Here is a 27,782-nt window from a genome sequence, read left to right as displayed (position 1 = left end):
TCTGCCCATCAAGATGCTGAAGTAAGAAGAAACTTTCCACAGTGCACTTCCGACAAGGAAGACTCTGTTCTGTGCGTTTTTCTGGCGTTGCACGATTTTATTGGGTGAATGATAAATACTGTGAGTGCTGACTAGTAAGATGTTTTCTTACAAGATGCTGTTCTCCCTCCTTTACTCGCATTTCGTTGGTTAACTGGTTACAAAATTCGTTACATTTGGCTCGACAAATCTGTCTCCTACGCTCTCCCTCTCTGTGTCTACCTTCGTATACCACTGGCCATTAAAATTGCTACACCAAGAAGAAATACAGATGTTAAACGGGTATTCATTGGACAAATATATTATACTATAACTGACATGTGATTACATTTTCAGGAAATTTGGGTGCATAGATCCTGAGAAATCAGTACCCACAACAACCACCTCTGGCCGTAATAACGGACTTGATACGCCTGGGCATTGAGTCAAACAGAGGTTGGAAGGCGTGTACAGGTACAGCTGCCCATGCAGCTTCAACACGATACGACAGTTCATCAAGAGTAGTGACTGGTGTATTGTGACGAGCCAGTTGCTCGGCCACCACTGACCAGAAGATTTCAATTGGTGAGAGATCTGGAGAATGTGCTGGCCAGGGCAGCAGTCGAACATTTTCTGTATCCAGAAAGGCCCGAACAGGAACTGCAACATGCGGTCGTGCATTATCCTGCTGAAATGTAGGGTTTCGCAAGGATCGAATGAAGGGTAGGGCCACGGGTCGTAAACATCTGAAATGTAACGTCCACTGTTCAAAGTGTCGTCTACATCTACATCTACATTTATACTCCGCAAGCCACCCAACGGTGTGTGGCGGAGGGCACTTTACGTGCCACTGTCATTACCTCCGTTTCCTGTTCCAGTCGCGTATGGTTCGCGGGAAGAACGACTGTCTGAAAGCCTCCGTGCGCGCTTTGATCTCTCTAATTTTACATTCGTGATCTCCTCGGGAGGTGTAAGTAGGGGGAAGAAATATATATCCGATACCTCATCCAGAGACGCACCCTCTCGAAACCTGGCGAGCAAGCTACACCGCGATGCACAGCGCCTCTCTTGCAGAGTCTGCCACTTGAGTTTGCTAAACATCTCCGTAACGCTATCACGCTTACCAAATAACCCTGTGACGAAACGCGCCGCTCTTCTTTGGATCTTCTCTATCTCCTCTGTCAACCGATCTGGTACGGATCCCACACTGATGAGCAATACTCAAGTATAGGTCGAACGAGTGTTTTATAAGCCACCTCCTTTGTTGATGGACTACATTTTCTAAGGACTCTCCCAATGAATCTCAACCTGGTACCCGCCTTACCAACAATTAATTTTATATGATCATTCCACTTCAAATCGTTCCGCACGCATATTCCCAGATATTTTACAGAAGTAACTGCTACCATTGTTTGTTCCGCTATAATATAATTATACAATAAAGGATCCTTCTTTCTATGTATTCGCAATACATTAAATTTGTCTATGTTAAGGGTCAGTTGCCACTCCCTGCACCAAGTGCCTATCCGCTGCAGATTTTCCTGCATTTCGCTACAATTTTCTAATGCTGCAACTTCTCTATATACTACAGCATCATCCGCGAAAAGCCGCATGAAACTTCCGACACTATCCACTAGGTCATTTATATATATTGTGAAAAGTAATGGTCCCATAACACTCCCCTGTGGCACGCCAGAGGTTACTTTAACGTCTGTAGACGTCTCTCCATTGATAACAACAGGCTGTGTTGTGTTTGTTAAAAACTCTTCAATCCAGCCACACAGCTGGTCTGATATTCCGTAGGCTCTTACTTTATCAGGCGACAGTGCGGAACTGCATCGAACGCCTTGCGGAAGTCAAGAAAAATAGCATCTACCTGGGAGCCTGTATCTAATATTTTCTGGGTCTCATGAACAAATAAAGCGAGTTGGGTCTCACACGATCGCTGTTTCCGGAATCCATGTTGATTCCTACAGAGTAGATTCTGGGTTTCCAAAAACGACATGATACTCGAGCAAAAAACATGTTCTAAAATTCTACAACAGATCGACGTCAGAGATATACGTCTATAGTTCTGTGCATCTGCTCGACGACCCTTCTAGAAGACTGGGACTACCTGTGCTCTTTTCGAATCATTTGGAACCTTCCGTTCCTCTAGAGACTTGCGGTACACGGCTGTTAGAAGGGGGGCAAGTTCTTTCGCGTACTCTGTGTAGAATCGAATTGGTATCCCGTCAGGTCCAGTGGACTTTCCTCTGTTGAGTGATTCCAGTTGCTTTTCTATTGATTGGACACTTATTCCATTGTCAGCCATTTTTTCGTTTGTGCGAGGATTTAGAGAAGGAATTGCAGTGCGGTCTTCCTCTGTGAAACAGTCAATGTGAACAAGAGGTGACCGAGACGTGTAACTAATGACTCCCCATTCTATCACGCCTGGTGATACGCCAGTATGGCGATGACGAATCCACGCTTCCAATTTGCGTTCACCGCGATGTCGCCAAACACGAATGCGACCATCATGATGTTGTAAACAGAACCTGGATTCATCCGAAAAAATGACGTTTTGCCATTCGTGCACCCAGGTACGTCGTTGAGTACACCATCGCAGGCGCTCCTGTCTGTGATGCAGCGTCAAGGGTAACCGCAGCCATGGTCTCCGCCCTCATAGTCCATGCTGCTGCAAACGTCGTCGAACTGTTCGTACAGATGGTTGTTGTCTTGCAAACGTCTCCATCTGTTGACTCAGGAATCGAGACGTGGCTGCACGACCCGTTACAGCCATGCGGATAAGATTCCTGTCATCTCGACTGTTAGTGATACGAGGCCGTTGGGACCCAGCACGGCGTTCCGTATTACCCTGCTGAACCCACCGATTCCATTTTCTGCTAACAGTCATTGGATCTCGACCAACGCGAGCAGCAATGTCGCGATACGATAAACCGCAATCGCGATAGACTACAATCCGACCTATACCAAAGTCGGAAATGTGATGGTACGCATTTGTCCTCCTTACACGAGGCATCACAACAACGTTTCACCAGGCAACGCTGGTCAAATGCTGTTTGTGTATGAGAATTCGGTTTGAAACTTTACTCATGTCAGGACGCTGTAGGTGTCGCCACCGGCGCCAACCTTGTGTGAAAGCTCTGAAAAGCTAATCGTTTGCATATCACAGCATCTCGTTCATGTCGGTTAAATTTCGCGTCTGTAGCACGTCATCTTCGTGGTGTAGCAATTTTAATGGCCAGTAGTGTATATTGGCCAATAAGGTTGGATCTCTGTAAGCACAGCCACGTTCCTTACACCAAATTCTAATTCATGTACGTTAACCAATGGTATCCGTTTTTACATTCCCCTAGACATTCGGGTTTTTGGAGTGTCGGAGTCTCACGATCCTAAAAGAAGTCCTAAGCTTTCTGTCCCCATTCCACTTTCTAAGATGTAACCATAACAGTCCGTGTATTTCAGTGAATTTAGTCTGTCTGCAGTTCGATCCTTAAGAACAGTTCTTCCGGTACTCTGCCAAAAACGGCCCGCATCCTCTGACCACTCATATCTTGCTAAAACAGAGTCTTTGTTGTCCCTGCACAACTTTGAGCTGTAATCTGTATTATGTGACTTTCGGTGCCCGGCGCCAAGACGGCTTTCATTCACAGCACTGTTGGGCTCGGCTGCTTCGCATGGCCCTCCGCACGTGTGCATGTGGCACTTCCATGAATACCGTTGAGGGCTGGTTCTCTGTCAGTTTTATTGCCGTACAGCGTGTCCCCTCACCCACAGCGAAGTGCAATCTACTTTCAAAGTGACCTATTATTTCAATGTACATGCAGTTCACCATAGGAAACTGTAATCTAAGTATTTATGTATTGGCAATCACTGGTACTGATTTATATTTCATATTCTGGTGGAGACAAATGTATTCCGATTTTAGTTTGGGTTATTCATCAGTTACGGGTCAATTTGGAAACAAGATCACGTAACAGTGCTTCAAAATAGGTAATAAACGTTAGTCATAGCGAAGTTTGTAGCGGAAACACAACTATGAAGAATAAATGCACATAGGAGGATCCAAATGTCATTGTTTGGGCCGGCCATTGTGGCCGTGCTGTTCTAGGCGCTTCAGTCTAAAACCGCGTGACCGCTACGCTCCCAGGTTCGAATCCTGCCTCGGGCATGGATGTGTATGATGTCCTTAGGTTAGTTAGGTTTAAGTAGTTCTAAGTTCTGGGGGACTGATGACCACAGATGTTAAGTCCCATAGTGCTTAGAGCCATTTGAACCATCTTTGTTTGGGGTAACCGTACGGATAGAAGACAGCAATTGTTGTGAAGGGAGTGAGACAGTATTGTAGCCTGTCTTCCACATTATTCAATCTGTACACTGTGCAAGCAGTAAAGGGTATCAAAGAGGAATCTGGAAAACGAAATAAAGTTCAGGGAGAAGAAACTGCAACTTTACGGTTTGCGTTTGATAGGGTAATTCTTTCAGAGACGACAAAGGTGTTGAAAGATCAGTTGAACGGAATGAATATTGTCTTGAAAAGAAGTTATGAGATGAATATCAACAAAACTAAAACAAGGATCATGGAATGTACTCGAATTAAATCAAATGATATTAAGAGAGTTAGATTGGGAGATGACACAATGACAGTACCAGGCGAGTTTTGCTATTTGGAAAGCGAAATAAGTGACTATGTCCTAAGCAGACAGAACATAAAATGCAGACTGGCAATGACAGTAAAAACCTTTCTGAAAAAGAGAAATTTGTTAACAGCACGTACTTAGAACTACTTGAACCTAACTAACCTAAGGACATCACACACATCCATGCCCGAGGCAGGATTCGAACCTGAGACCGTAGCAGTCACGCGGTTCCAGATTGAAACGCCTAGAACCACTCGGACACCGAGGCCGGCAGAAAATAAGAGCATAAAAGGTTTTAAAGTGTGATGCCCCATTAGACTGCTGAAGATCAGAGGGGTAGATCGGATACTGAGTAGAATTCGGGAGAACAGAAATTTATGGCACAACTTGACTAAAAGAAAGAGTCAGTTGATAAGACGTATACGGGGTATCAAGAAATTGTCAATTTGATAATGGAGGGAAATGTGAGGGGTAACAAATTATAGGAGACCAGGCATAACTGCAAAAAGCAGGTTCAAATGGATGTAGGTTTCAGTAGTTATTGTAGCGCCTCTGCCTTTCAAATCGTAGAGAAACCTGCTTCTAGTTATGCAATTCTGGCACCTGTGGAGAAGTGAGCAGAAAGCTGTCACCACATTTCTCATTTCTCGAGCAGAAGCTGAAAGGGAACGAGCTGTCATGACGAAAGACTCCTCCTGGCACTAATGTGAGACTGGTTGCTGCTGCTCGAGGCTGGCACATTGTCGACGCACCTTAGCACGAGGGCCAGACTATCGCAATGGTAGCCCGGATTACACCGCGCGTAATCCTGGCATTGCGCCGCTTCCATGGTCCAAGTAATCAAAACTGAAGCCGCTGCATTTTGCAGAGAAAGAAGCTTGCTCAGGATAAACTAACGTGGAGATCTGCATTAAACCAATGTTTGGACTGCAGTCCACAACAACATACAATACTGCAGTACGAATTTTAGTGCCTTTAGTCTGCACGAACCAGTTTAAAAATACAGTGGAGAACGTTTAACTTTCCATAAACATACTGACAAAAGATTTTATTATTGTGTATTGTGTAAATATGTGTATGAGCGTCACTATGTGGTAGTCAGCATGAGCTTAGCATGGAGTTTACATGTAACAAAAGGTAAAATAATGTGGTGGAAGATGTAATGCTTACATGTTGGAAGTCTTCGCAAAAACATATTATTTGTTATTAGGTAACAAACATCATATGCATGGAAAAAAGTCTTCTTGTGCTCAAAGGCAGATTCTATTAACAGGAACAGCTCGCAAGTGTATTTGTCCTTAACAGCTGTTTTTCGCCTTAGAAAGTATTATGTTTACTACCTATTTCCACACACCCATTCGACTACTAGCATGAAATGTTTCACACATACGTAAAAACGACACGTTCTAACTATCTCAAGATGAAAGGCTACTCACTCGCAAATATTTATAGATTGTAAATAAGGAACAACAGAACAAAACTGTCATTTCATTCTTCCTATTGTGGGGATGAAGAAGGGACTCGTGGCGGCAGCACTGTTGCTGCTTTGTAGCCTTACAGATTTAAAATCATACAATTAAAATTTAAAAACTTTAAAAAATGGAAAAAACAAATGATGAAATTAAAATTTATGATTTTGATGAGGCGTTGTAGTTTTGCTGCTGACCAGAGTGACTAGCGCTGTTGAGTTGCCTGGGGGTGGTCTTCAGTAACTTGAGGACCAGCTCCGAGTAAAGGAGGAGTATGGAATGGGATCATCATAAGAAAAGTGGAACTGAGTTTGGTAAGGGGTTAGTTTTTGGGGTATTGGTTGGAGAAGAAAGCATTTACAGGTGAAAGTGCGAGGGTTGTGTTAAAAGATAGGATTAGTTGTGCACTGGCGAAGATAAGCTACAGTAGGATGGGAAGTACGAGTACAGTGCAGACGTAAGTGGGAGAATAATTATACGACGTTATCTAGGTTGATGAGAACTAAGTGAGAACGATTGTGGTTCTGAGGTGAAAGATGGAACAGGCTATCATTTGGATTTGTTGGAGTATATGGGGACGCTCGAACGGATGGATGGTTAGTAGGATTGTAGTTACAAACTGGATGATATATTCAAATGGTTCAAATGCCTTTGAGCACTATGGGACTCAACTGCTGTGGTCATTAGTTCCCTAGAACTTAGAACTACTTAAACCTAACTAACCTAAGGACATCACACACATCCATGCCCGAGGCAGGATTCGAACCTGCGACCGTAGCAGACGCACGGTTCCGGACTGCGTGCCTAGAACCGCGAGACCACCGCGGCCGGCGATGATATATTCGACAGTGAGTGAAGAACATAGCGAATTGTTTGGGTGGAGCGGCGTGTTAATGCGTCAGTGGAGCGGATGGGGACAGTAAATTTTCGGGTTTGGTGGATCGTGGTTTGGCCTCATACTTGTAGGCGTAGGTACGATTGTGTTGATCACAGGTATTGCATTTGTGTGGGTATTGTAGGTTAGGGAATTGTTTTAGGTGATGATGTGATTTTCAGTGGAGTCAGGTGGGGTGTTTTTACAGTTTAGGGGCAGATGATTATCAAATGGTTCAAATGGCTCTGAGCACTGTGGGACTTAACTGCTGAGGTCATCAGTCCCCTAGAACTTAGAACTACTTAAATCTAACTAACCTAAGGACATCACACACATCCATGCTCGAGGTAGGATTCGAACCTGCGACCATAGCGGTCGCGGGGTTCCAGACTGTAGCGCCTAGAACCGCTCGGCCACTCCGGCCAGCGATGATTATCATAAGTGAGGCAATAATGTCTTTGATATACATGGGCTTGAGAGTGGGAGGTTTCAACTCAGTGTCTGCAGCGGAAATTGAGGGCACCTTTTTTGATGAAGTGATCAATGCATGATGGGGTTTTCGGGAAAGTGGGGACATCAAACATGGGCCCAGAATTTGTTGTGAATGTGGAGAACTTTTCTGACTGGTGTCTGGGTTTCAGTTCAGTTACCACTAAACCTCCTCTGTCGTGATTTTCTGGTCAACGCCTTTAATTATGGCAGTGAGAGTTGGCAGGCGGCGGGCGATTGGCGTTGTCTGGGATATTGAGATGCGAGAGTGAGCAAGGAAGCGTGGAAACCAAAGGAGATGGCAGCGAGACACCACAGCACGTGGAGGTGGAATTAGGGATTTCTGGATTTTATGAGGAGTTATTTGTGTAATTTTGAAATTGGAGAGATTCTTTTAAAGTTAGTAACTAAAAAAAGAGCAATCAAGTTATAACAGCCAGCCAGAACATTTGCTTGGTGGGTATAAGGGAGTTTCAAAGCTTCTGGGACAAAATTATACAATTAGATGATCACCTTAAATTGAATACTTAAGGATGAAGAACAAATGGCCAAAAAAAAGAGAATTTATTGTTGTTGACATAAAGATCTTTCTTACAGCAATAATATCGGAGCTGTTCAAACTGACGACTGCCAGTCTCAATGCATGCATTATAACGACGCATAAAACTTAACCACACTCTCTCAAATACCCTTTCGTCTGCTGTACAACGAGACAGACTGTTAGAACCCTTCAAAAAGTTTGTTCAGTTATTATCTGGGTTTTTATTTCTCAATGATTTCATGTAACCCCTTAACAACCAGTTCATGTCAGTGAGATACGGCAGTCGTATTGGTTATGAGACAGGGCCTCCCCTTCTAATTTAATGATGAGGGTATGTTGTTTGCCGCACGGGATTAGCCGAGAGATCAGAGGCGCCACAGTCGTGGACTGTGCGGCTGGTCCCGGCGGAGGTTCGAGTCCTCCCTCGGGCATGGCTGTGTGTGTTTGTTCAAAAAAAAATGGTTCAAATGGCTCTGAGCACTATGGGACTTAACATCTGTGGTCATCAGTCCCCTAGAACTTAGAACTACTTAAACCTAACTAACATAAGGACATCACACACATTCATGCCCGAGGCAGGATTCGAACCTGCGACCGTAGCAGTCGCGCGGTTCCGGACTGAGCGCCTAGAACCGCTAGACCACCGCGGCCGACTGTGTTTGTTCTTAGGATAATTTTGGTTAAGTAGTGTGTAAGCTTAGGGACTGATGACCTTAGCAGTTAAGTCCTATAAGATTTCACACACATTTGAACATTTTGTTACGTTGTTTAGGTACTCACGGACGAGAATATCGAATTTGGATGGTGCACCGACGTATTGAAACTATATCCTCTGGTAGGCAAGAGGTATAGTTTCAAATAACTGCTCACCTGGCGATCTGGAACTGCAATGGAGTACCCATTTTCATCGTTCCAGACATGAGTATTGCTTCAGTTGAAAAAAAAGTATCATAGTTGAAAGAGGTCTTATCCCTGAATAATGCAAACTATAGGAAGCTAGACACTTCAGTGTTGCGCTGGGTAATCCATAGACATTACTGAACTCTGGGTTCAAAATAATTTCCTTTTACTACTTGACACGTTGTTTATGACAGGTGTGCAATTATTCTCTATCATCAGCCTCCACAATGTATTCGTCGAAATGCACACTTTACGGACGAGTTGACGAGTTCCTGTAGCGAGCAGTGCTGCATTTTTTCTGGCATGATGTCCTGAAAACCACGGATCAAGCCAATCACTTATTTATACTAATTGTTGGCTCTAAAAAACATTTAACTCGGTATCATACTGATACGTATTAATGAAAGTTCAGTTAAACCCCGCAACGCCTTCAGAAACCATACGTGACATTTTCATATTCTGTCGCTCGCTATGCCTAAATTATTAGTTCTACAGAAAAAATGAACAGGACCTTTTTGTAGGAAATTTAATGTAGTTAAATTTTGTCACGGGATACGTTTTCGCTGGAGGCTACGGCTTTTGAGTTACTCAAGAAAAACGCGTTTGAGGTCATTTTTGTAAATTCACTTTCCTACAGAAATGTCCTGTGCATTTTTTCTGCAGGGCTGATAGTTTGCGTGTAGCGAGCGAGAGAATATGGAACTCTTGCACGTGGTATTTAAAGGCGTTGTGGGTTCATAAAACCCATGGGTAGGGACAGCTGAATCGCCCTGTATAGTATCAAATGAAATAAGTGACAGGACTGAGGATTTCTTGCTAGGGAGGACACAGCATCGTGGCTAGTGAGTCATCGACAAACGAAAAACTATCATTGCATGAGCTGCAGGAAACTGTTCATGTCAAATATTAATGAGATGGCCGATAATATTAATAGTAACCTCAGACATTTTGAAGTTGTTGCGGTGATCTGTAATGAAGTACACTCCTGGAAATTGAAATAAGAACACCGTGAATTCATTGTCACAGGAAGGAGAAACTTTATTGACACATTCCTGGGGTCAGATACATCACATGATCACACTGACAGAACCACAGGCACATAGACACAGGCAACAGAGCATGCACAATGTCGGCACTAGTACAGTGTATATCCACCTTTCGCAGCAATGCAGGCTGCTATTCTCCCATGGAGACGATCGTAGAGATGCTGGATGTAGTCCTGTGGAACGGCTTGCTATGCCATTTCCACCTGGCGCCTCAGTTGGACCAGCGTTCGTGCTGGACATGCAGACCGCGTAAGACGACGCTTCATCCAGTCCCAAACATGCTCAATGGGGGACAGATCCGGAGATCTTGCTGGCCAGGGTAGTTGACTTACACCTTCTAGAGCACGTTGGATGGCACGGGATACCTGCGGACGTGCATCGTACTGTTGGAACAGCAAGTTCCCTTGCCGGTCTAGGAATGGTAGAACGATGGGTTCGATGACGGTTTGGATGTACCGTGCACTATTCAGTGTCCCCTCGACGATCACCAGAGGTGTACGGCCAGTGTAGGAGATCACTCTCCACACCATGATGCCGGGTGTTGGCCCTGTGTGCCTTGGTCGTATGCAGTCCTGATTGTGGCGCTCACCTGCACGGCGCCAAACACGCATACAACCATCATTGGCACCAAGGCAGAAGCGACTTTCATCGCTGAAGACGACACGTCTCCATTCGTCCCTCCATTCACGCCTGTCGCGACACCACTGGAGGCGGGCTGCACGATGTTGGGGCGTGAGCGGAAGACGGCCTAACGGTGTGCGGGACCGTAGCCCAGCTTCATGGAGACGGTTGCGAATGGTCCTCGCCGATACCCCAGGAGCAACAGTGTCCCTAATTTGCTGGGAAGTGGCGGTGCGGTCCCCTACGGCACTGCGTAGGATCCTACGGTCTTGGCGTACATCCGTGCGTCGCTGCGGTCCGGTCCCAGGTCGACGGGCACGTGCACCTTCCGCCGACCACTGGCGACAACATCGATGTACTGTGGAGACCTCACGCCCCACGTGTTGAGCAATTCGGCGGTACGTCCACCCGGCCTCCCGCATGCCCACTATACGCCCTCGCTCAAAGTCCGTCAACTGCACATACGGTTCACGTCCACGCTGTCGCGGCATGCTACCAGTGTTAAAGACTGCGATGGAGCTCCGTATGCCACGGCAAACTGGCTGACACTGACGGCGGCGGTGCACAAATGCTGCGCAGCTAGCGCCATTCGACGGCCAACACCGCTGTTCCTGGTGTGTCCGCTGTGCCGTGCGTGTGATCATTGCTTCTACAGCCCTCTCGCAGTGTCCGGAGCAAGTATGGTGGGTCTGACACACCGGTGTCAATGTGTTCTTTTTTCCATTTCCAGGAGTGTATTATCTGGAAAACAGGTGCACAATCATTCAGTCAGATCTTGGTAACATTTCGAAGTGGTGCAAAACACGATAACTTGCTTTAAATGATCAGATATGTAAAATTGTTGTCTTCACAAAACGCAGTAACGTAGTATCCTATGCTTGTAATTTCAGTAAATCGAAGTTGGTGTTAGTCAAATCACACAAATACTTAGCTGCAATAATGTTTTGGACTATCGAATGTGTGATCACATTGGCTACGTGATAGATAAAGCAGATGTCAGAATTCATTTCGTTGGCAGTATACTGGTAAAACACAATCAGTTCGCAAAGGAGATCTAGAATGCTTAGAAAACACTCATAGAATTCATGCCAAGTAGGACTAACAGAGGATATTGAACGGATGAAAGAAAAAGGGAACACGATTGATTGAAAATTTGATAGAAATGCTGAGAAAGATGAATGGCAGACTCTTGAAGATAAGCGTCAAGTATCTCGCATTTCATAAACAATTAGCCCGCATCTCGTGGTCGTGCGGTAGCGTTCTCGCTTCCCGTGCCCGGGTTCCCGGGTTCGATTCCCGTCGTGGTCGGGGATTTTCTCTGCCTCGTGATGACTGGGTGTTGTGTGATGTCCTTAGGTTAGTTAGGTTTAAGTAGTTCTAAGTTCTAGGAGACTGATGACCATAGATGTTAAGTCCCATAGTGCTCAGAGCCATTTGAACCATTTTTTCAGGAACAATTATTAAGTGAGAAATATAGGAATATACTTTAGCCCCCTACTTATTGCTAGAGGCTAGCAACCCGCGGGATCGTCTCCATTCGTTATCAGTGCATCTTTCATAATGCTATTTTGTCTAATTTTTTCTGGCTCTGTCTTTACAAATGTTGTTTTGTTCCTCATGAACAATTCATCTATCTCATACTCCTTCCCATCAGGTAACTTCCTATTTTTACTTATTTGTCAGATTTTCTGTGCTCTTAATCTGTGACCATGGAATCGGCAGTTTCATATGTACCGTAATTTCCAGAAGTTCATCGTGTATTGTGTATGTATAGAGATGCAGAAGACTATCGCGAATCAGTGGATAACGGTTAAATTCAGAGTTCTAACGAAGTTCTAAATAGAATATGTGTTTTAAGTGCATTTTACTCATTTCTTTTGCAGTGCATTATCACTATAATCTTACTTTGTTATCCGCTCTGTTATTTTAGAAAATGTAGCAGCGATGATCAAAAATAGATTATTAATTTTGTACATTTCCTGTATAGAGCAAAATTGAAAATAATTTAAGAAGTAATTGAGATCTTCTCTCAACAGATGGTTAAATTCTTCCATAATGACACCAACAACAACAACAATAAAAAGCTCAGCAGCAAACTAAATGGGTTGGTAACAATCAATAAGGAGCTTCCGGCCTTCCTCGAAAGTAACGAAGCGTTGGTGAAAGGTCGGAGTACGAATCTGACTGACTTGATGTAAGTATTATTTGATAATTAGTGAAACAGCTTTTTCGTACTCTTGTAAAGTGTGTTCACATTCGCTTGAGTGTGCTAACATTTCTAAACATTACAAACAGGAAAACTGATGCTAAACATATTCCTTCATAACAAAACGATTTAAGATAGAACACATGCAGTCCCTTGTATAGAAAACCATACTCGTTTCCCAATCAGCTAATGAAGATAGATTCTGCTAAATTTTCATGAGTTACTTTTAAGTAAGACAATCGACAGCTTCTAAAAGTTCTTTTCTTTGAATAATTTTGAGGTGAGTGTCATCGTTGACGGTGTATAGTGACTTTGTTACAATTTACTGTAGCTAAAACTTTTAAAGAGGTGAACAGTATGCGATTTCCGTTTGTGAAAAACAGTAGTTCATGTGTACATAGGCACAAACGATGGACAGAATTTAGGAATAAACTTAAAATTTTCTCAAATATGTGAGAATGGAGGTAGGAAAATTAAACCCGGCCCAAGCAGCGATTTGGTTGCCTCTCGATGCTAGCCAAGTCATAGCACACTAAACCACCTAGTAACTGTTTGGATGTATACTTACCTGCGTGTAACACTGATGACAAGCTGTTGGCTCTCCAGTTGGGTGATGGTGATGGAATGCTGCAACATCTCAGTCAGTGTCATTTTCATCAACTTCTGGCGAAGTCTGGTGACCACCACAAAAAGTTGTACTGACACCTCTGCGAAAGTGTCAGTTTGCTGTTGTGGAATTCACAGGATGCAGGTCTGTGATGTTGTCCACATTACTGGATGCGATCACTCTTAGTATGGTTCAATGTGAGGTATATTAAAAAGAAAGGTTGGAAGGCTAGCACTATAGAGCAGACCGAAAAAAGTGGCACAGCACGCCTTTGCAAGAAACCCTCTGCGACGGTTTAGGCCTGTAAGCGGATCGTAGGGCTTATGGCGAATTAGGCTACCACCATCGGCTGTTCATGCAAAGGTACAAGGATTGTTAGTAGTGGGGAAGTTACAGTTGTTGCTGGGCACGGACTACGTCTCCTGCGCCAACCGCAGCTGTCTCTGTGTTGTAAGATGTCAAAGTCTTCACCAGAGAGGTCAATTGCTTTACAAAAATCGGCCGCTCAGCGTAAATTATCGCATCGGTGAACGAGCATTGTGCTCTTGAAGAATGGCATCACGTTACTGACACATACGAGGTTACACACGAAAATGACCAAGACATAGCATTGTGCCATCAGAGTTTATTTTGTCGCTACCAGGCATGACCTGAAGTCATATGCAACGACTCCCCACATCATTATTCCAGGGGTAACACCACTGTGCACCTCTAAAACTTTGGAAGAACGAGACCCCACCCAAGGTCACCAGCATACTGGTCACTGTGGTCACCAGGTTACTGCAAAACTGTGAGTCACAGCTGAACACAGTGCGACGTTATTCATCAGCATTCCATGCTTCCCAAGCCTAACACCACTCCAAACACAGCCGTTTGTGTAGTGCCGTCAACAGCAGTCTTCACATGGGACAGTAATTCCTTAGTCTGGCTGCTGCTAGTCTGTGACCAGTGGTACAGGATGTCACAGAATGTTGGAAGCATATCTTTACATGATCTCGGATGGCAGTTGCAGATGTGAAACAGCTACAGTATGCTTGTTGCACAATACAGCTATCCTTCCTTGTGGTGTATAGATGTAGATGTGCATGTAGATGATGGTCAAATGTGTTCGACTCGAACCTAGACAACGAGTATGCCGACCCTCACGTGCCCATACAGTCCAACATCGGACAACTGTCAGATCCGGATTCCCCATAAAACTGGATATTTCAGATTCGACCAGATGGCCAAATGGAGGCCACTTTCAAATTCTGTGAGCTGCAGATAACGCCAACTCACATGATTATCAGCATCTGCGAGTCCTTCACAGTAATCATTCAACATCTAACGCTGTTCAGGCCCGTTATATACTCTACCAGGACTGATGACAAGACCGAACGCGAACAACCTGTCACAGAGAATGGCAGTTCTAACCATTTACATACCCGGAAATGGTGTTCACACATCCGAAGATGTATTGACATCCGACCATGTCTTCTGGAATCTCCACTTTTTTTCCCAGACATTGCATATTTCAGCCTTCCATAGGTGATCCATTTTCCCTATGAAAGAATGTTTTTTGTTTCTCACATTTCCAAACATACTTATGATCTGATCGAATGTCTCCAGTTCCATGCAGCTCTCAAGGCTAAATTCACTGTACATGTGAACGGTGCTTGTGTACTGTGCAGCGCTGCTTATGATTCATAGTAGTTTGTCCTACATGACTTGCATGTGCCGCAAAAATGTTTTCACTGCATATCCCTAGAGTGAGGATTGGTTAGTTGGCTGATTTGAGGGAGGAGACCAAATAGTGAGGTCATCGGTCCCATCGGATTAGGGAAGTATGTAGAAGGAAGTCAGCTGTGCCCTTTCAAAGGAACCACCTAGCATTTACCTAAAGCGATTTAGGGAAATCAAGGAAAGCCTAAATCACCATGGCTGGATGTGGGTTTGAACCATTGTCCCAAATGCGTGTCCAGTGTGCAAACCACTGTGTCACCTTGCTCGGTAAGACTGAGGATCTATATGAGTAAATCATAAGTGGTCTAATAAGTCATATACATGGACCTAGCTATCCATCTATTTAGCGTGTTTTGCCTGTTAAGCCTTGAATAGAGTTCTTTGAGCCTCGTGCTTGCTCGGTTGGCGACGTATTGTAGGTGGTCCCTCAAGTCCGCTTGCAGTCCAGTCAGACACTGAGGTACCTGACTTTCTCACGGAAACATATTTGTCAATATATTCCGGATGTCCCTATATTTTAACGTGAGAGATGTCCCTCTTTCAACCTGGATGCGGGCTCCATGGTGTGAGCAGAAAAGGGGGGGGGGGGGAGGGGGGAGGCATTGTGAAGAGATAAAGATGATACCACAGCTATGGTCAAATGTGAATGGTACAAGTGTGTCGTGGGAGGAGAAGGATGTAATCCTCTTAAAAGTGAGCAACTATTAAAAAAGAAAAGAAAAAGAAAACAATAGCAATGTCTCTTTTATGCTACGAATGCATCTCGGCCTTGGTTTTGCAGGAAAATGAAACAGTGTAATAGCATCACACAACTATCTAAAATGAAAAACTTCCACCAGGACAGTGCGTGTGTTTTCACCTCGATGTGTGTATACGGACTAATCAACTTAGAACCGGCCTTACCTACCCTCCTACAGCCTCCCCTCCCTCCCTCTCACAGGTAGGGATACTGCTTTCCCATGCATGTTCTGACCTGTCGCTGATGGTACGCAAAGAGATCCATCCACTACAGGTGCTCTGCTTTGGTCAGTGTTGCGTCGACAATGATATACTGTTCCTGATCGGGAACTGGACCCTCTGCTTTCCCACGCCTGTTCTAACCTCTCGCTGATAGTACACAAAGAGATCCATCTGCTAGCAGTGCTCTGCTTTGGTCGGTGTTGGGCTGACAATGACACACTGTTTCAACTCTGCAGAAATCAAAGGTATTTTTTGGAAATGCTGTTCCTTCGAACAATAGCGAACTACTCGACCATTCGTCACGAACAGCTCTCCAGAAGAAGAACGGCCAACAGCATACTACGACTCTCGGCTACTTCTTGCGGTGGGAAGAGGCAGCTCTACATAAATTTCAGACTCACAGATATCAATACAAAACAGCGGCTTTCACGCTATCTAGTCCCAAGTCGGAAAAAACATAGTCACTCTTACACCTGACAGCAAGCTACAATTCACATCCCCTTCCTGTCGTTGTACCGTCTAACTGAGTAAGACCACGAACTAAGTCTACGATATCGATAATGCATAAGCAAACTGCCGATTTCAGAGCCTTATAACAATAATTTCTGTCGTATTTTCCTCACTTCAACGTTTTTTTCCATAAATTAGCACAACTGTATCTCGTTTTCCGTAATTTAGACGCATTTTATTCAATTACTCGGGTTCCACACCACTGCTCTCGACGACTTGTCATGTCAACAAAATCTGTCATCGCATCGATGTTGCAATGTGACATTGCAGCATGGTTCTCAGTTTCTGTACATTGCTAAACCTAACCCTCCATTAGTTTGCGAGTACTATACAGGATGGTCCATTGACAGTGACCATGCCAAATATCTCAAGAAATAACTATCAAACGAAAAAACTACAAAGAACGAAACTCGTCTAGCTTGAAGGGGGAAACCAGATGGCGCTGTGGTTAGCCCCGCTAGATGGCGCTGCCATAGGTCAAACGGATATCAACAGCGTTTTTTAAGGTAGGAACCCCCATTTTTATTACATATTCGTGTTGTACGTAAAGAAATATGAACATTTTAGTTGGACCACTTTTTTCGCTTTGTGATAGATGGCGCTGTAATAGTCACAAACGTATAAGTTTCGTGGTATCACGTAACATTCCGCCAGTGCGGACGGTATTTGCTTCCTGATACATTATCCGTGTTAAATGGACCGTTTACCAATTGCGGGAAAGGTCGATATCGTGTTGATGTATGGCTATTGTGATCAAAATGCCCAACGGGCGTGTGCTATGTATGCTGCTCGGTATCCCGGTCGATATCATCCAAGTGTCCGGACCGTTCGCCGGATAGTTACGTTATTTAAGAAAACAGGAAGTGTTCAGCCACATGTGAAACGTCAACCACGACCTGCTACAAACGATGATGCTCATGTAGGTGTTTTAGCTGCTGTCGTGGCTAATCCGCACATCAGTAGCAGACAAATTGCGTGAGAATCGGGAATCTCAGAAACGGCGGTGTTGATAATGCTACATCAACATCGATTGCACCCGTACCATATTTCTGTGCACCAGGAATTGCATGGCAACGACTTTGAACGTCGTGTACAGTTCTGCCACTGGGCACAAGAGAAATTACGGGACGATGGCAGATTTTTTGCACGCGTTCTATTTAGCGACGAAGCGTCATTCACCAACAGCGGTAACGTAAACCGGCATAATATGCACAATTGGGCAACGGAAAACGTACAAAAAAATGTTGAAATGTCTGTGAAATCTTATGACACTTAACTGCTAAGGTCATCAGTCCCTACGCTTACACACTACTTAACCTAAATTATCCTAAGGACAAACACACACACCCATGCAGGAGGGAGGACTCGAACCTCCGCCGGGATCAGCCGCACAGCCCATGACTGGAAAGCCTCAGACCGCTCGGCTAATCCCGCGCGGCGCAACGGAAAATCCGCGATGGCTGTGACAAGTGGAACATCAGCGACCTTGGCGGGTTAATGTATGGTGCGGATGGGAAGAAGGATAATTGGCCCCCATTTTATCAGTGGCAATCTAAATGGTGCAATGTATGGTGATTTCCTGCGCAATGTTCTACCGATGTTACTACAAGATGTTTCACTGCATGACAGAATGGCGATGTACTTCCAACGTGATGGATGTCCGGCACATAGCTAGCCTGCAGTTGAAGTGGTATTGAACAGCGTATTTCATGAAAGGTGCATTGATCGTCGAAGCACCATACCATGGCCCGCACGTTCACCGGATCTTACGTCCCTGGATTTCTTTCAGTGGGGAAAGTTGAAGGATATTTGCTATCGTGATCCACCGACAACGCCTGAAAACATGCGTCAGCGCATTGTCAATGCATGTGCGAACATTACGGAAGGCGAACTACTCGAAAATACCGTCCGCACTGGCGGAATGTTACGTGATACCACGTACTTATACGTTTGTGACTGTTACAGCGCCATCTATCACAAAGCGAAAAAAGTGGTCCAACTAAAATGTTCGTATTTCTTCACGTACAACACGAATATGTAATAAAAATGGGGGTTCCTACTTTAAAAAAACGCAGTTGATATCCTTTTGACCTATGGCAGCGCCATCTAGCGGGCCAACACAGAGCCATCTGGTTTCCCCCTTAAACTTAGACAAGTTTCGTTCTTTGTTGTTTTTTTCATTTGACGCTTATTTCGTGATATATTTGGTCCGGTCACGATCAGTGGACCACTCTGTATACAGGTGGCAGCACTCTGCCCTCTATTTTGAAACGAATTGCCCCTTTGTTGAACCTATCGGCTAAGGATCCTGAGGTAAACTCTAGATGGTGCCTCTATGTATCTTGTAACTATTCCTACCTCTTTAACCAGCCTCCCTGCAACATTGTCTACGATTTAATTTGGAACTGACTAGAAGTAGGAGGGCACTGTATCCGCTACATTTGACGTCTCACGAAGGAACAGAATGAGCTGAGTTCCACATAATCAATACACTTCGATATTTTGCTTTCGGAAACTTGTACAACCGACTGCCACTACTCACATAGACTGGCATTCTCATTCTAATGCCGGGACTGCTGTTCTGTAAAGACTGTGGATACGAGCCTGATTCATTTGAGAGTGTTGTGGTGATATAATAACAGACTATTAAGAAGAAAAAGAAGAAACTTATGCCTTATGCATGATGGAGCTCCAGACAGGAGGAGTTTGAAACATTTTACGTAAATCACTTGTGCTACCAATTCTGGAGTGCTGTTCTAGTGTTTGGAGTCCACACCAAGAACGTATTGGAAAGGGAGAAATGATCATAGAACTAGCACTCCTGTGCCAGACTGCAAGGTTCGCAGGAGAGCTTCTGTAAAGTTTGGAAGGTAGGAGACGGATACTGGCAGAAGTAAAGCTGTGAGTACCGGGCGTGAGTCGTGCTTCGGTAGCTCAGATGATAGAGCACTTGCCCGCGAAAGGCAAAGGTCCCGAGTTCAAGTCTCGGTTGGGCACACAGTTTTAATCTGCCAGGAAGTTTCATAATGCGTTGTGTTTCGATGTATCCATATTTTTGTGTACCCTCTGTATTCAAAAGTTATACACAAAGTAAAAAATATTGAATCACGAAGTTTTATTTAGAAGAGAGCGTAGCAGCAATGTGCTTGTAAGTTGCCACTGCAGAGTACATCTCTTTTTAATTATAACATGTACATATCCTCTCTAGGAAACTTCCAGATATTTATAATAATTAATGGTGTCGCATGATGCAGATATTTCAGTCAGACGTCTCTTCGGTGTCTTGCGTATCCCTAACTGAAAGGTGTAACGATACGCTGTTTAATTTCTTGTCTATTGAGTGGATGGAGTTCTTTAGTTGGGTACTTTAATCAAATAGATGAATTTGGCCCTGCGATATCTAAGGTATGTAAGTTGTCACTTACCAGATCAATGATCGAGGAATGCATCTGACTACAAAATCAAACAGTGATCATTATAAACTTACTTTATTACAATCTTTATCTCCTTGCATAACATCTCACAAGAAAACATATTTAATTGCTGCTAAAATCAATAAAAAATACCTTGGCTAACTTGGATGAAGGGTCTGAAATGGCAGTTCAAAGTTAACACGTATCTGAAAAAAATATTTACGTCTACGGAGGTCGTGCTGTAAATGCCAGAGATAGAAAATACTGAAGAATGACTTGCTTGTACATCTATTGCTGGAGTTGGTAGCATGTTGAACTCCTAATTCAAATAAGTCTTTGAAATTAAAACTGGAAGTACTGAATATCGTCAAGGAAGCTACGTCATTCCCTACTGTTTGCTTCACTGTGGCGACTGGCCTCACCATATGTAGAGTCCACAAGTATCAGCTGCTGTGGCTGAAAAATCAGTCATTGTCTCCGTTCCAATAACTCGTCTCGGTCAAAGCGTAAATACAACCTCAGCCGGGTGAGAGCCTCTTACCTCGGATGTGCGGAGAGGAGATCTGGCATAGAGGCAGCCTAGAAGTGAGTTTGGAAGTGAAGTGACGATCTACAGAGTGTTTCAACGACAAAAACTTTAAGGTCTGTGTTTTTCAGTATTGTGTAATTCTGATTGGTAGAGTACTGATTGTTGTGAGTGCCGACCAGTAAGATGCCTTACAAGACGGTGGCCTCCCTTCCTTACTCGTATTCCATATGGTTAACCAGTTAAAAAACTTGTTATGCTTGGAGCTCCAAAAATACGTGTTTTACTCGCTCTATCTCTGCCTTCCTTCGTGCACCGACCAATACGGTTACACCTCTTCAAGCACAGTTGCACTCTCTTCTCCCTCTCCTTGATTGTTCAAGTGAAGTAATAGGAGCTGCCTTTACGTTTCTTTAAACATTCATTTACGTAGTTTGGCGTGGCCCGGTTATGTGTCGGCGTCTCATGCGCCGCAGTTAACTCACAACTTTCTGTTCCCGTTCCACTTTCTAAGATGCTATGCTAACGGAATTCCCGCTGAGTGCTCCTACAAAAGCAGTTTTTCCACGTCCCTGGGCGTTAGGCGACATGCATCCTGTGGACATGGCCTGTTAAAAACAAATGCTGTTGTCCTGCACATTCCCGTGATGTACTATGTGCTCCGCATTGTCTTCGGGGCTACTCTCTCTCTCTCTCTCTCTCTCTCTCTCTCTCTCCCTCTCTCTCTCTCTCCCAACTAAACAAAACACCACTCTGACCATTTTCAGAGCTGTTTCTTGTCTTTCTTCACACAAGGAGGCAAAAGGATGATTCTGCGAATGGCGTAGGGAGTAGACTCCATGGGAGTTTAAAGACCTAGACCTTCTTACAAGCATTGACCTTGATTTTACAGTGGCCTTTTATAAAGCTATGCATGTAATTTAATTTATGAAATCAAAATCCAATTGGTCATGTGTTGGAAATCAATAGTACTAATTCAGATTTTATTGCCTGGTGAGGATTAATTTATTCCAATTTAACTTTACTATCCCTTACAGGTTTTTAACAAGTTACGGGACAGTTTGATTAAAACGGCCACCTTACAACTTCACCCATCATACGCACGTGGTCAGCTATCTAAATACTAACTGGGTTCAATGTAGGTTGAGTGATCGAGGAAAAACCGTTGTATTCTATGTGGCAAGGACGTTGGCAGCTGTATGTGAGAAATGTATATTAATTGTTGAGGTCCCTGTCAGATAAGAAGAAATATTTGGTATGTATAGAAATTTCAAGGCAGATTTCTTAAAAGATTCTGACAAGAGAAACTGATCATTTGCAGCTCATGTGCAGCAATATAGCAGGACCCTAGTTGATAACATTTTTGTAGACAGTGCTCTAGTTGAAACAATTAATTTGTACCAGACTGTTAATGGACTATTTGATCATGATGGACAATTAACGTAAATAAACAATGTAACTTCTCACATATCTGAGGCAAATTCATACAGTGACTTATTAATGAGAACAAGGTACAATGTTTTAAGTACAAGTTAAAATAGGTGGAATGGGATTAAGCCAGTATGGAATGAAATGCTAATACGAAATTCAGTACATTCCACAGCAAATTTGTGTCAATATATGAAGGTAGCTTTCCTAAAAAGTTGTGCAGGAAGTCTATTAAAAATAAGTAAGCTGTGTGGGAATAATTAGAAAGTATTATAACGTCAACTAACATACAATTTCATTTGTACAGAATGTCTGTAACATGGAAGTTACATAACATGTAATCTGAAGTTCACTCTTTGTGACGGATCTCCCGGCTTTCTTTTGTTGCGATCAAACTTCATCATTTTGTTACTTAAGCTAGAGTTTCACCACTCTATCCACTGGAACGTTGTATATTTTTCCACTGACTCGGTTTAAAAGTCTTGGTGACGTACCAACCAAAATCCTATCTGCTTTCCTGAAGGAATTTGTTCTTTACCCCAAATTCTTGTTACGTTTCAACCCCCTTTCATTTACTTACTCTAGCACGTTCGTCACCTATTTAGCGACTCTCAACAGCAGTCTCCAAAAATGGGTGTGTGCCTGCCCCGTCTACTCAGCAAAGCAAAGAAGAAGTCATCCCGACTTATACTCGAAGAAGCAAAACTACTAATAAATTCTACTGGCTTTTACACTACTATTAATGATGAGGATAATACTAATGAACTTAATGACGACTCCAGAAACAAGCCACATCAGTAACGAAATCTTCCAAGAACGTGACTGAAGTTATAAGTAAGGTCTACTCACCTTTCGCCAGCTTGACGATGCAGCTGTCATTGCAGCAATATCAGGCTGCGCCATACCTGGTCAAATCCTATACCCCAAGCAAAGTTCCATAAAAAGGTATTTAATATCAGTGTCAGCTAAATTTAAAGATTCAGTGAAAGAAAAGTCAGCAGTCCAAGAAACCATTTCTGAACACTATATTCCTTATTAATTGGTAAAACAATTCTGAACCAAGGTGCGACACCGTTAATGGCCACTATTAGATGATTTCCCAGTAGTTCTGTGAAGTTACTGCCCTTTACTCAGTGACAGGAAGTTATATTATAATAACTTGCTGACAGCTTTGTCGAAGGGACTCTTCCCTGTGCAGCCTGTATGCTACAATCCGATTTCTCTCGTGTTTCTGGTCAGAGCCTCCAAACCTGTAGCCAACGTTTCGTCGTTGGGGGTGGCTGACAATGGCTTGACATGAAAATGTCACTGTCAACAGTCCATCTGCGTCTCCCCAGCAGTTTCGTACCGTCGCTTTCTCCAAGCATTCTCGCACCAACGGGCCACCCATTGGTCAGTTTTTTCGGCTTCCTGTTTCTTTACTACATTTAAACTTTCGCATGGTTTAGAAAATAATATAGTTAGTATTTTAGATTCGTGTGTACCCTTCCCCTCTTTGTCACTGTTAAATGAAACATTCGAAGTTTCGTTAGCTACTTTAGAAACATACTCTTTGAAACTCGTTCGCTAGCTCGCTACCAATGACAGACTTCTTGCTTGTTGGTGGGGCCCTCGCCCATCCCTGCCTTTCACGATGCTACAGTAACTAAGGCGTTCGTTTTTGGCCCCTTGACGCCTTATCGGACAACTTTACTTAAACTTTCAAAACATTTCTCTTGGCCACGAATCACAACCGTTACACCTTCTCTAATTATAAGTGTAAAGCGTCGTCTGTCGATACTTCACATTCTATATAACCAGTAATAAATATCAATATATGATCAACCAAAGGGTTTCTACTGTATATAGCTGCAAGCGTTCGCTGTCAATTTTTATAGTGTTATTGGATTAACTCAAAAGCTATGGACTTGGAGATACTTACTCACACGGTATCACGCCGGAGTAACATGTCGTCGCATGAATTTTGTGGCACACCGAAAGCACTGAGGAAACACCCTAGCTGATGACAGTTCAATGCAATCCAAAACTAGACTGCTCCTGTTTTATGGAATCTCATATGTGCTCACTAGGATTTACACCACGCAACATGAGCGCCCACAAAAGTACCCTCATCCCTGTAAAGTTTATTTCAAATGATTCCGTTATATTTCAGGAACAACGCAAGGTAAGCGCAGGGTGTCAAGGCTGAAGTCTAAGGACCACACCACAAAAAATTTAAGTAAAGAAGACTTAGTTTTAATTGTGTGGTGTTGGCCTTCTGTAATCATAACAGCCGTAGATGTAATTATTTTTATAAACTTATTTCGCTGAATTTTTCAGTTCACGGTTCATATGAGTTAAGTCAGCATTCGCCTCGAAAACACTGCGCTCCATCGCATCAAACTCCCAGTGGCGCCCTGTTTGACACGTGGCCCTGCAGTTAGCAAAACTGCTAAGACTATTGAAAGAACGGCTAACGGAATTTTTGTGATATGAAGTGAGTTCCAACTCGCGTGAAGTAGATTTCCTGCAGAAAATATTTTGGCAATATGAGGGCCTTACGTTGGGCATTCACTCAGCCTTGTAGTGCACGCAGCAGCAAGGTGCTGCCCAAGTACCATGAGGTTTTTTGACTTTTTAGAAGAAATTTATGTACTTATCACAGCCTCAGCTAACAGGTAAAAAGTTCTAACCTATTGCTTGAAAAAGCAGAAACTGAAAGACTAATTCTCTTGCTCTATAAAGAAATAAAGAACGCATTTTTTTGTAATTTTAGAGGACATAGAAGAGTTAGAGAAATCGTGGGTTACCTCTCTAATCGAACTATCAATTTAATAAGTCACAGCTGCAAAATACTAACGCGAATTCTTTACAGACGAATGGAGAAACTGGTAGATGCGGACCTCGGAGAGGATCAGTTTGGATTCCGTAGAAATGTTGGAACACGTGAGGCAATACTGACCTTACGACTTATATTAGAAGAAAGATTAAGAAAAGGCAAACCTACGTTTCTAGCATTTGTAGACTTAGAGAAAGCTTTTGACAATGTTGACTGGAATACTCTCTTTCAAATTCTGAAGATGGCAGGGGTAAAATACAGGGAGCGAAGGGCTATTTACAATTTATACAGAAACCAGATGACAGTCATAAGAGTCGAGGGGCATGAAAGGGAAGCAGTGGTTGGGAAAGGAGTGAGACAGGGTTGTAGCCTCTCCCCGATGTTATTCAATCTGTATATTGAGCAAGCAGTAAAGGAAACAAAAGAAAAATTTGGAGTAGGTATTAAAATTCATGGAGAAGAAGTAAAAACTTTGAGGTTCGCCGATGACATTGTAATTCTGTCAGAGATGGCAAAGGACTTGGAAGAGCAGTTGAACGGAATGGACAGTGTCTTGAAAGGAGGATATAAGATGAACATCAACAAAAGCAAAACGAGGATAATGGAATGCAGTCAAATTAAATCGGGTGACGCTGAGGGAATTAGATTAGGAAATGAGACACTTAAAGTAGTAAAGGAGTTTTGCTATTTAGGAAGTAAAATAACTGATGATGGTCGAAGTAGAGAGGATATAAAATGTAGACTGGCAATGGCAAGGAAAGCGTTTCTGAAGAAGAGAAAGTTGTTAACATAGAATATAGATTTATGTATCAGGAAACCGTTTCTGATAGTATTTGTTTGGAGTGTAGCCATGCATGGAAGTGAAACATGGACGATAACTAGTTTGGACAAGAAGAGAATAGAAGCTTTCGAAATGTGGTACTACAGAAGAATGCTGAAGGTAAGGTGGATAGATCACATAACTAATGAGGAGGTATTGAATAGGATTGGGGAGAAGAGAAGTTTGTGGCACAACTTGACTAGAAGAAGGGATCGGTTGGTAGGACATGTTTTGAGGCATCAGGGGATCACAAATTTAGCATTGGAGGGCAGCGTGGAGGGTAACAGTCGTAGAGGGAGACCAAGAAATGAATACACTAAGCAGATTCAGAAGGATGTAGGTTGCAGTATGTACTGGGAGATGAAGAAGCTTGCACAGGATAGAGGAGCATGGAGAGCTGCATCAAACCAGTCTCAGGACTGAAGACAACAACAGCAACAACAACCTCTCTTATTTTAGAGGACATAGAAGAGTTAGAAAAATCATGTGTTACCTCTCTAAGTTTACGTAACGAAGTGTCTGAGATGTTATTCCTGATCATGTTTGCTGTGTTCTAGCACCAGTTGGAAGTATTACCCACTGATTCACTGTTATCCAGATGTCAAAAATGAAAACGTGGCTCTGTTTGGAATTTTGGGATGATATCTTGGGCCTATTAAACAAACTAGTTAAACTCTGTAGGATACTGGACTGGACGTGAACACGGCTGCATCAGCACTGGCATCCATAACAAGGCTCCTAGAATCAAAAAGGGATAACTTTGAATTATATGATGTGAAAGTTACTGAGTTATCTCAGTGGCAGAAAAGTGAAACATAAGGCAAGTGCAAAACAAACGTGTGTTTATCAGCTCATGTTTGTGTCGAAGCACTTGAAGTCGAAGCAACTTTACAAGAAAAATTGCAAACCAAGACATTCCTTCGTGCCATAGAACGGTTTACACCTGCCCTGTGACAAAGGCTTGGATCATACAAACTACTTGATTTCCATTTTGGATTTCTCAGCAACGAAGAAATCATTGCAGTAGCTCACATTTTAGTCTAGATGTATAACAATGCCTTAATTTCTTAGACGATAAACTAGAAAACAGCTTATTTAAAGGTTTTCTACCACAGATTTAAAAAAACGACGAGGAAAATGAAAAAATAATTCGTCAGTAGAAGTGGATGTACGAACCCTTCCCCAAAAAGAAAAAGTTTAAAGTAGTTTCTCTAATACCGAAGTCGCTTTAAGAATTTGTCTGTGACATAGGTCAAAATCAGCAGTTGAAAGCCATTTTCAGAATTAAAGTTGATCACAAACAAGACTTCGAATCTCCATGCCAGAAGATAGACTCAATGTTGTTTCTTCGCTTAGTATCGATAGTTATATTTTAAGCCAACTAAGCTATGGAGATGTTATAAGTAGCTTCATCAGTATTAACTTTTTTGGGGGGTTTAAGGGCGCTCAACTACTGAGGTCATTAGCGCCCAAGTATTAACTGTAGGTGCACACACAGTAGCCAGTAAGATTATGTTAAACTTTCATTTTAGGGCTCATTGTTTGGAAAAGTACTGTATTTCAGGTAAGTATAATTAAAATATTCTTGGTTGTTATAGTCCATCTGACAACTTTCATTTGCCTAACAAACATGCTTCCTTATAATTACAGTATGTTATTTTAAACTGAAATACCGATTTTTGGGTGGACATGAATCCCAACATTTTCTTTTAAAAAAAGTATAGTTGTTCATAATGATGTTAACAGATCATGTTGAATATCTTAATGATACCGGTTCGTTAATTTTTTAACTTCATCAGCTCATTAACACATAAACTGTATACTAAAATTTTATATATTTAAATAACAAGTGTTAAACAGCGCGTTACAGTCATTTAGTTCTAAAATTAGTCCGAGTGAAAAGATTGTTTGTTGTGTTGCAGCAATAGCCTGTGAGACACTTGAAGTGAACAAGTGGATCAACATTATTTGAGATTAGATTCCTGCGTCTTTCGCTGATGAGTATCGATGGCAGAAATTTTAGTAACCCCATTACATTGCATGTAATGCCTCAAGCATACACCTGAATAGCGCCATAGTTTAGATAATAACATTCCTGTAATAGCTTCATCTGACGATGAGGCTGCAGTGGCTCGAGAACTAGTTAATAGCGCCATAAATCGTATTAAGTT

At 42.9% G+C, this 27,782-nt stretch overlaps 1 protein-coding gene across 1 annotated transcript in view; it reads left to right on the top strand.

The window, feature by feature from the left end:
* The window catches only part of LOC126298998 (ankyrin repeat domain-containing protein 29-like), a 128,056-nt gene that overhangs the window by 93,408 nt on the left and 6,866 nt on the right, over positions 1–27,782 (top strand). The window contains exon 6 of the mRNA XM_049990624.1: positions 12,638–12,795. Within this exon, the coding sequence (XP_049846581.1) occupies positions 12,638–12,795 (158 nt within the window). The remainder of the gene's footprint in view (positions 1–12,637; positions 12,796–27,782) is intronic.

This window comes from Schistocerca gregaria, chromosome X (genome assembly GCF_023897955.1).
Source record: "Schistocerca gregaria isolate iqSchGreg1 chromosome X, iqSchGreg1.2, whole genome shotgun sequence".
NCBI lineage: Eukaryota > Metazoa > Arthropoda > Insecta > Orthoptera > Acrididae > Schistocerca > Schistocerca gregaria.
The sequence above is the reverse complement of the archived record's forward strand: the minus strand, read 5'-3'. Positions and strand labels throughout refer to the sequence as shown.